We start from the raw sequence: 10,763 nt of genomic DNA on the forward strand, positions 1-10,763 counted from the left end.
ATAATTATTTGAAAAGGCTATATTATAGTCCTCCATTTTCCTCATATCTGTATGAGGCCTAATTTCTTCATATACTTCAACAAAATTACATACTACAACAGACTGAATGCAGAAGTAGACATGAGAATCTAGCCCAACATTTGAGATTTACAAAAATGTAAAAATAATGCCATATTTCTCACTAAAATTATTTTGCTTTAGAAAATACAGTTAATTTTCTTAACAGTTTTAACTTGAGAACATGTAAAGGTTTATTATTGTTATTTTTTAACAAATATTTCTTGAAGTTCTTGGTTTCAAATCCTATGGTAAATACAGATAAATATAACCTATGCAAACAAAAGCTCTCCTCAGCAGTTCTTTAAAATGTAAACATATGCTGAGACCAGTTTGAGAACTATCATTCAATCCGAATTTCTTTGTTTTGCAAATGAAGAAACTGAGGTTCAGAGAGGCTAAGTGATCACCAAGGTCAAAGAGCTTCCTATGAACAAGAGTGATTAAAAAACAAGAGGACTAGAAGGGCAGTCTCCTTACTTTTAGCCCATTGCCTTCACTACTGTATCCCAGGCCCACTGACTCCTTTTAAAAACTTGCCTGTTAGCAAATTCTCTAGAGAACACAACTTTATTATATGACTATGGATCAGAAAACCTTTTATCCTTAAAATAGAGAATACTGGATAGAGAATAGAGATTACAAGTGAACATTTTACATGGAGAATTTGACGGATTTTTTAGAGGAAATCTGAGCCTATTATGTATAGAGCACTGTAACAGATCATATGGAGAATAAAAATAGATAAAATATGGTCCATGTCCTTAAAGAGCTTTTAATTTGGTCGGGGCTAGGAACACACTAATGAATATAAAACAAATGATTATGTAACTCTGAGCTGCATGGTGCTAACAAGTGCTACCACTCAGAAAAAGGGACAACAGTAACACCTAGTGAAGGTTTCTTCAAAGATCACGAGGAAGACTCATCAGCTGCACCTTGAAAACGAGACTGAGGATGCGCAGGCAAGAAGGAAAATACATCCCTGAAATACCGCAAGAAAATCCACAGAAGCAAAACAAAGCAGAACATGCCACAGTGATGTCAAACTCCAAACAGCCACCCAAAAATAAAGTGAGCGGATTGGGCAGCAATACCAATGAGATGGGTTGGTAAAATAGGCTGAAATGAAAACACATCTTGAAGGTCAAGCAGAGGAATTAAAATTCTGTATTTCCTTTACCTCCATTGTAAAATCAATGTTAAGTCACAAGAAACATCTTGTATAAAAACATTCACTGCAGTTTCACTCTTTTTTTTTTTTTTTTTGTGGTACGCGGGCCTCACACTGCTGTGGCCTCTCCCGCTGCGGAGCACAGGCTCCGGACGCGCAGGCTCAGCGGCCATGGCTCACGGGCCCAGCCGCTCCGCGGCACGTGGGATCCTCCCAAACCGGGGCGCGAACCCGGTTCCCCTGCATCGGCAGGCGGACGCGCAACCACTGCGCCACCAGGGAAGCCCCAGTTTCACTCTTAATAACAAAAACTGAAAACAATCAAAATGTCCCTCAACACAAGAATAATAAACTGTGGCTTATTTATACGATGAAACATACTAGGTAGCAATAAAAAGATAAAAATGACTGATGCACTCCACTATAAGGATGAATCTCAAAAATATTCTATGAAGCAAGAGAATCCAGACATACAGTACATACGTCATGATTCCTTATATAAATGAAGTTCAAGAACAGGCAAAGCTAAACTATGAAGATGAAAATCAAAAAAGTGGTTACTTCTGGAAGAGAACTGGCTGCTAAGACACAGGGAACTTTTCTTAATGAAAACACCGTATGTCTAGATTTGCGTGTTGGTAACACCGTTGTACACATTTGTTAAAAACTATGCATTTAATATATACATTAAAAACAATCACTAAATGTGAAGGAAAAAAACACTGGTCTTTTACAGGACATTTTCTAAATGAAAGGTGATATCTTTGATTCAGTTTTACCTAAGTTATCATTACATAAAGGCATATTTTTCTAGGATTTGCCTTATTAGAGCAATAATCTGGCACCTGACATGGAAACACTTGCTTTTTTTTTTTTTAATTGTGGTAAAATATATGTAACAAGTTTACCACTTTAGTCATTTTAAAATATACAGTTCAGTGGCATTAAATATATTCACACTGTTGTGTAATGCATGCTATTTTGGGGAGAGATACCTCAAGTACCAGAGCTTAACTTTTACTATGCACATATCTGATCTCCCCGACTAAACTGTATGCTCTGTATCAAAGACATGCAAATCTTCTGCAGTCCAAACAGAGTGCCTCATAGCTGCTACTCAATACATGTTATTTATTATTTTTTTAAAACTTAAAGGAAAGTTAGAAGAATAAAATATTCTTATAATACCATCTTATCAATAATTTTTATATTTTGAGTGTACCATCTTATCAATAATTTTTATATTTTGAGTGTAAGCCCTTTCAATCTTTGTTCACAGAAATACATTTTTTACGTAATTCTCATCACAGTAGAAAATGCAATTTTAATATTTTTTTTCCACTTGCACCAAATTTTGGCTACATTTTTACATCGGCTTATGCTCATAATGTTTAATAGCTATATAAACTCAGTTATTTTACTAACTTTCCTATCATTAGAAATTGTTTTTAAATTTCTGTCACTGTAGAGAACAGTCTTTTTCCTTCAGTTGAATTAACTTAGAATTATCCCCGAGAGGAGAATTTCTGAATTAAGGGAATAAATATTATAATGGCATTCGAAGCTACCATACTTTGCTTTAACAAAGGAATATACTAATCTGTTATGGTCCAATGAGTGACTGAACCAATTTCACTACAACATTATTACTACACAGTGATATCTTTAAAAAAAAAAATTTTTTTTTTTTGGCTAGGTAAATAAGAGAAACAACAGGGAAATGCTGATAGAACTGAACAAAAGAGTATTCTTTTCACTGGATACACTCCCAGCAATGACATATAAACTAATAGAATCTAGGATTCAGTGGATGGAGACTATAGTAGGTAGAATTAATTCACGTTGTTACCCTTTGGGGTGGGAAAAGCTACTTTTTTATTAGGAAATAGACTCATTCACAGTTATGAGTTTCCCCTTTTGCCTTAGTCCCAGGGTTAGGTTACACCTATCACCTATCATGATGAATTCACTCTTAGAATAATCCAAAAGCCTAGGATAGTGCAGAAAATGAAATGTAAGAGAGCAATCAAGTTAGGAGAAAGCAATTTCACTGTCAAATCAAAGAATGCTAGACTAAGTTTTGGAACATGATTGGCATTTAGACTTTCAGAAAAAAATAATAACATATTTACCTCCACATAGTAGCTCATCCTGAAGCAGAACCAAGTGCATGGGGCAGGAGCACCTTGTAGTACCATCTCCCTTTACAAGACAAATATGTGAACAGCCACCATTATCCTGAGTACAAGGGTGCTGTCCTGCAAAGAGAAGAGAGAAGAGAGAAGGGAAGAAGAGCAGAGAAGAGAAGAGGAGAGAAGAGAAAAAAGAAAGGAAGGAAAAAGAAAGAACGGAAAAAGAAAAGGAAGGGAGGGAGGAAGAAGGAAGAACAGCCCAGCCAAAATCAATTATTTTTGAGTTACCAACAAAACCAAATGTAAAATCCCTTTGAATTTTATTTCCACACAATATAATTTCTCACACCATCCCTACACAATCTACAAGAAAAGGAGGACAACAATTTAAAACACAAAATACTTATATCTAACCACTGTTTTTACATATTTATACATAAAATACTTTACAGTATTTAAAGTAAGGTAACGGTACAGCTCATGTTAATTTTTGTGAATAAGAAAAGCTGATTATTCAAACTAAAAAAATTGCTAGGGAGAATGCTGAAACTTGGATATTATTCTCTTTAAAATATAAAAACTCTTCTAAAGATTTTTAACTCCAAAATTCTACCTTTCGAGAGATAAGATGATTTCACTCAAAAAGTATACTCCAATGAGGAACCTGCTGAAAATTAGAGTTGTTAGAAGAAAAAACAAGTTCACATGAATCTAACCACCCAGAGACAATCAAAATTATTTGCTTGGTCAACTGCAAAAGAACTTGCAATGTTACAAATGTTTAATTTCCTCATATTTGGGTTAAATTAAATAAATACACTGTCAGGCACATTTCAAAGTCTGTCTCATAAGTTGTATTTAATGAAATCATTGTTTTGACTTTTCTACATAGCTCGTGTCAAAAGCAACTTGACAGCTGTCATCCCAGCAGCCACCCATTTATTATGACTCTTTTCTCAGTAACACATCAGTCCTGCTTCAGTGTGTATTGATGAGATTGAGGGAGCCAGCTCTGTACAAATGAGCAGATGTGTGATACTACACGTATGTGTAGTATCACACAAAGAAGACACCCCAGTCCTTGTATTAGGATGTACAACCTATATAGCACTTTCTCAACCTTTTAATTCATGACACTTTTCATAAACAGCAATCCCATTTTCTTTAATGTTATTAGAAATTTGAAAAAAAAAGTTTTTCTAAATATAAAACCATATTTAAATGTTGAATTTTAAAGATATTCCCCCTGAAATTCTGAAAACCTTCACTGAGATTTTTCTGCAATAAAATGTTCGTATCAACTGAATAAATAACTTAGCCATTATATCATCTCTACCTTATTTCTGTTAAATATTCAGCATGAATTGTATGTCATAACATAGAATTACAACAATTCTAAATTTCTAAATCTCAAATACCTCCTAACTTAACTTCTAAGTTCATGAACAGTGACAACACAATAAAGACTTGAACAAGCTATGGTGCTCTGATTCCTCTTCCCTCCTTTCATACTCCAATTCATTTCTGAAGCATTGTGCCAAGAAGTTAAGGAGTTTCGATACTTCTCTCATTAGTCCTCCATTTAACATTTGCATTCCTGATATACTGTATAAGACCTATAGTAGTGATTGCTAGGAAGGCACATTTGACGACAGACACATATTAACAAGAGTTAACAGTATTACATAAACACACGTTAACTAGGCCAAGATGACTAGTCATTTTCAAAAGTTTTCAGTAAGACAAAAAAATAATTTATGGCCACTTTTCTAAGCTAGAATTGAAAAACTTATCCAAGAGGGGAAAAAACAAGCTCTTATTAAACACAGTCTTCTCTAAGTTTACACACTAATTTTTAGTTTGTTTTGCTTTTGCTTAAGAATAGGTTTATTTCCATGATAACTATAGTCATCATTATATAAATGTAACTTTTGCTTTTGTTGAAACCATGGGGATGTACATGGAACAAAAGAAATATATGCTGTATACCAATATTCTTAAAAGGGCTGAAGGAGAGAAAGAAAAAACATGACAAGCAGAGTCCTTGCTATACCTGGGGAAATTTTTGAAAATGAGCAATACCATTCCTTTCCCCCACTCCTGTTTCATGAGGAAAAGGTATTTCGTATGAAAAAGCTCCCAGGTAAATATATAAGGCTTTAAAAACATGAAGAGTTAAAAAAAACAAGGCAAAACTAAAAATGTATGAAAATCTTAAAGATAAATAAGAAGACACAAGACATCTTAATTTTATATCATTTCTTACAACAAACATGAATCTTGTGATTAGCAGCACACCACCAACACTTACTATATTCCTGAAGATTCAGCTCCTTTACTGCATGAATGTCACTAAGCTGGGCAATTCGAGCCTGGACTTTGGTTCTACCCTCTCGACCTGTCATGTCAATTTTTTCAATCATCTGCTGCTGCTTATCAATCCAATATAGCCAGTTTTCAAACACAGTTAGTCCCACAGGCTGCAGAATGTTGGAGTCTTCTAATACTATCCGGTTGGCACCTTAGAAAGGAGAACATTCAACAGAAATGATGCATGTGGGTCAAGTCATACATTCAACAGTTATTTACTGAAAACCAGTTAGATTTTTAAAGTACTGAAAAGGAAAATATGATAAGCACTCTACCAGAAAACTTAAAAATCATTCTGAGAAGAAAGATATATACATACCAGAAAACAGGTAACAGACTAGACATCCAAGTGCAATCAAGAGCAAATAAGCGTCCAATACATAGTAGATACTAAGTTCATAGAAATGTAGAAAAGAAATTGAGTCGCTTTCAAAAAATTTTTAAAGCACAGTCCATCTTTCAAATTAAGTCTTATGAAACTCTCTAACATGTATAACACACAAAAACAGTACTACTCTGGTGGATGAAGCAGTGGTGGTGGGCCGAGAGCTCTGTGTTCTCGGCTTCCCCCACCTGCCGAGCACACCCAAAGCATCTGTGAAGAACACCACCCTCACCCACAGGGCCACTCAGAACATAGGAAAAAGGACTCAAAGGTTACCTGGTTCAAGCTTCACCTCAAAATAAGATTTCTACAACATCCCAGAAAGAGCCATCCAGACTCTGAAGAGGAAGCCTATTCTACTGCTGAACTAGGAGAAAGTTCTTTCACATAGTGTGCTGAAATCTGTGCCCCGCTGCCCACCCCCATAGCTTCTCCCTCACTCAAAAAGAATAAAATACATTAATTCCTTCTCTGTTCCTCCTAATCATCCTTCAAATATCTATAGAACTTTTCCCTGGTCCTTAAGTGTTTGATCAAAGAAAGACATTAGCTTAATACTTTGGAAATATCAGGGAAAGTTCCAGGAAAGAGGCAAGCATAAAGCTAAGTTTTAATACATGGAGAAAAGTGGGGAGATACTACGGATGAGAAGGCACCACCTAAGTCAACATTCAGATTCATGGTGGGTTAAACACAAGTCTACTTAAGCTCCCTCCTAAAACTCTACTAAAACGATGGTTAAAAAATGAAGGCATAAACCCTTAAGGACAAATGGGACAGAAGAGTAGAAAAGCGATATAAAATTTACAAGTTGGAGAACAGACAGACAACAGATCAAGAATTTTAGCCTCCTATGAATCTCCTTTCAAGAAGCTAATAGAGGATGTGATCTATCACGAAAAAGGAATTAACGAAAGAAACAGAATCTGGGAAACAGCAGGGTCAGCACCAAGGAGACTGGCAAGTACACTCCCAGGATAACGGTGAAAGAAAGTTGGCCTAGAAAGCAAGCAAATCCAGACTGGAGCAAGATGACAAAGAAATTCAGGAGGTACATCTTCAGTTAAAAAAAAAAAAAGATGGATTGCTTGATTTATCTGCATATACTGAAACAATACTTACATTAGATAAGATTAATTTCAGAGAGAAAAAAAGCTACAGAAGGAAATGTAGCTGATGGTAATATTTTCATAGCCATAAATAACAAATAATTATGAACTTAAATATTATGATATAACTAAGCTGGGAGGATGGGAGGAGAGTTCACATAGGTATGTTAGGGATATATGGTTTAAGACAGCAAAATCATTATCTTCCATTAAAAGAAGTCAAATTGTGGTATCTAAAAATTAAAAATTAAAAATCATGAAGCAGCAGTTTTTTTTTTTTTTTGGTGGTATGCGGGCCTCCCCCTGCCGCGGCCTCTCCCGTTGCGGAGCACAGGCTCCGGACGCGCAGGCCCAGCGGCCACGGCCCACGAGCCCAGCCGCTCCGCGGCACGCGGGATCCTCCCAGACCGGGGCGCGAACCCGGCCCCCCTGCATCGGCAGGCGGACGCGCAACCACCGCGCCACCAGGGAAGCCCGAAGCAGCAGTTTTAAACAAGTTATTTTAAACTATCAGAGATGCCTCTGAGTAGGAACTCAGAGGAGGAAGGAGTAGAGCAGTAGACTTGGGTTTTGTAGGCCAATTAGACCCATTTGATTTCTATATCTACATGTATTACTCTGATGAAAATTAAAATTAAATTTAAAACTGTAACACTAAGAGTGATTAAAAAAAGATTAGCTGGTGGTAGTGGAAGGATGGCCTCAATTGGACAACTGGGGAAAATAAGAGGTCAACAGTGTTGCTGGAGGATCCCAGATCTACTGATTTACTCTGACAGCAGTTATAAAACGCTGGAATCAGCAATGAAAAGACATATTTATTCAACAATCTAAGCATATACTAAATGCAGTCCAGTATAAAAGCTCTGTAGGAGGCTAAAAATACTAAGTAGAAAGATATCCCATGAAAAAAGTATATGATTATCTGTGAATATATAAGGAAGGGGGAAAAGAAAACCTACGAACATTATACTAATCTTTTCCAGAAAACGTAAAAAAAGGAAACATTTCTTTTTATGAGGCCAATGTAACCTTGATGGCAAGACGCCAACAAGTACATTATAAGAAAGGAAAATTATGGGGTAATCTTTCTCATGAACACAGATGTAAACATCTTAAACAAAACATTAGCAAATGAAATCCAGCAATATATAAAAGGGATAATGTATCATACCAAGTTTGATTTATTCTAGCAAACTAAGAACAGAATTTCCTTAATCTGCTTTTTTAAAGTTATCTACAGAAAAACCTTAGCAAACATAAAACCTAATCAAGAAGTACTGAATGCTTCCCTCAAATCATGAAAAACAAAACCAAAATGAAACAAAAAAATCTAAGGATTCTATTATTTTATTCAATATTGTACTGGGGGAGGGGGTCCCAGTCAGTGTAATAAGGCAACAAAGAAAAAGCTCTGGAAAAGAAAAAATAAAACTCTCCTCATTTGTAGACAAATGATTTTGTAACATAGAAAATTCTAATTTAGCAAGGTCCCTGGGAACAAGCACAATGTACCAGACTGGGGAAGAAGGGAAAAACTGTATTTCTATATTCCAGCCACAACCAGAAAATGAAATATTAAATATTTAGACTACTCTTTACCACTAGCATTCAAAAGCATTAAATACCAAGGAATAATTCCAATGAAACACAGGCAAGACCTCTACACAGAAAACTACAAAATACAAAACACTGAGGGAAATTAAAGTTCTAAATAAATGAGGAATATACCATGTTCATGGTTTAGAATCTAGACTAATATTATAAAGATAACAATTCTCCCTAAATTGATCTATAAATTCAAAGCAAACCAGACAGAATTCTAGTAGGTTTTTGCTTTTTGGTGGAAACTCAGAGGCTGATTCTAAAATATATATGGAAATGCAAAGTGTCAACACTAGCCACGGTAGTCTTGAAGAAATACTAAAGATGTACACTGCCAGATAAATTTGTTATAAAGTTTTAATAATTAAAACAATATAATATTATGTAAGACAAAGTGACCAAAGGAAGGTTAGAGTCCAGACACAAAGTTACACTAATATAATCACTTCATTTATAACAAAGGTGACAGGAGAGAACAGCGGGGAAAGGACGGTCTTCTCAAAAGAAACAGTGTTGAATCAAATAGTAATGTGGAAAATAAAATAAAACTTAACCCGTCTCACACTATACACAAAAATAAATTCCAAATGGATTAGAGATCTAAAATAAGAAAAGTTAAACAAAAACATTTTAGGAAAAAACACAAGAAAATATCTTTGTGACTATGCACAAGTCAAAGATTTCTTAAATATAACATAAAAGGCACTAATCATAAAGGGAAAAATAAACTTTACTACAATAAAAATAACTTCTTTTTCAACTAAAGACACCACTGGGAGAGTGAAAAGGTAAATCACAAACTGAAAGATTTATGTAATACAAATCTTTCTCTATAGAGGAAAGTATGAAGGCATACCAAAAATTATTAAAGAAGACTTATAAATGGAAGGATACCCCACAGTCATGAATGAAAAGACTGAATTCCTTAAACATAACAATTTTCCTCCAATATGTATGTAACTTGATAATGGATTAACATCCTGAATAAAGAATTTCTAGAAATCAGTAATAGAAAAATGGGAAAAACTATGAATTGTAATTCACAGATGAAACATGAATGACCAATAAATTAACCTCAAATTCAAATAGAGAAATGCATATTTTATTAATAATGAGATATACCTTTACAACTATTGAATTGGTAAAAACTCAGAAGTCTAAAAGTACCAAGTACTGGAGGAGAAACTCATATACTTCTGGTGGGTATTCTAAACTGATATAATCACTTTGGAGAGCAATATGAATAGATATATTCAAGTTGAATATATACATTACATAGCAATCCCACCACTAAGTTTAGGCCACAGAGAAATATTCAAATATGTACATAAGAATATACACTGCAGCACTGCTTTTAATGGCAGAAAACTGGAAATAGCAGTTTAGATAGCAGAATAGAGAAACTGTAGACTGATGATACAATGAAATACTATTTAGCATTGAAAATAACTGACATAGATTTGTGGATCAACAGGGATCATCTCAAAACCATGATATATCTGAAAAAAGCAAGCGATGAAAGAATACATGAGACTATCTATACTAATTTTAAAAAGTGAAAAAAAGTTTAAATGTGTGAGTGTACATGGTAAAAAATACATAGAGAGAGAGAGAGAGAGAGAGAGAGACAGAGAGAGACAGAAAAAGAGAGAGAAAGCAAAACATGCATGGCAAAGAAACACATCAAAAGTTACCTCTAAGAGGGAGGAAAACAGAATTGGGGAGGGATACACAAGGGCTTCAAATTCTCCCTGATGTTTTTTTTTTTTTTTTTTTTCACAAGAGAGGAGGAGGAAGGGAGGTTCAAAAGCAAATATGGCCAAACACTAAGATTTCTTTCTTTTTAACATCTTTATTGGAGTATAATTGCTTTACAATGGTGTGTTAGTTTCTGCTTTATAACAAAGTGAATCAGTTATACATATACATAC

The 10,763-nt window shown here is 34.9% G+C and overlaps 1 protein-coding gene across 8 annotated transcripts in view; it reads right to left on the bottom strand.

The window, feature by feature from the left end:
* Positions 1-10,763, bottom strand: part of LRP6 (LDL receptor related protein 6) — a 189,390-nt gene that overhangs the window by 18,108 nt on the left and 160,519 nt on the right. For all 8 annotated transcript variants that reach the window (XR_003680261.2, XM_028491017.2, XM_024128959.3 and 5 more), the window contains 2 exons: positions 5,675-5,884; positions 3,364-3,489 (listed from right to left, as the gene is read on the bottom strand). Coding sequence is in view for 7 of the 8 variants with exons in the window: in XM_028491017.2 (XP_028346818.1) it covers positions 3,364-3,489; positions 5,675-5,884 (336 nt within the window). In the remaining variant the exon portion in view is untranslated. The remainder of the gene's footprint in view (positions 1-3,363; positions 3,490-5,674; positions 5,885-10,763) is intronic.

This window comes from Physeter macrocephalus, chromosome 6, assembly GCF_002837175.3.
Source record: "Physeter macrocephalus isolate SW-GA chromosome 6, ASM283717v5, whole genome shotgun sequence".
Lineage (NCBI taxonomy): Eukaryota > Metazoa > Chordata > Mammalia > Artiodactyla > Physeteridae > Physeter > Physeter macrocephalus.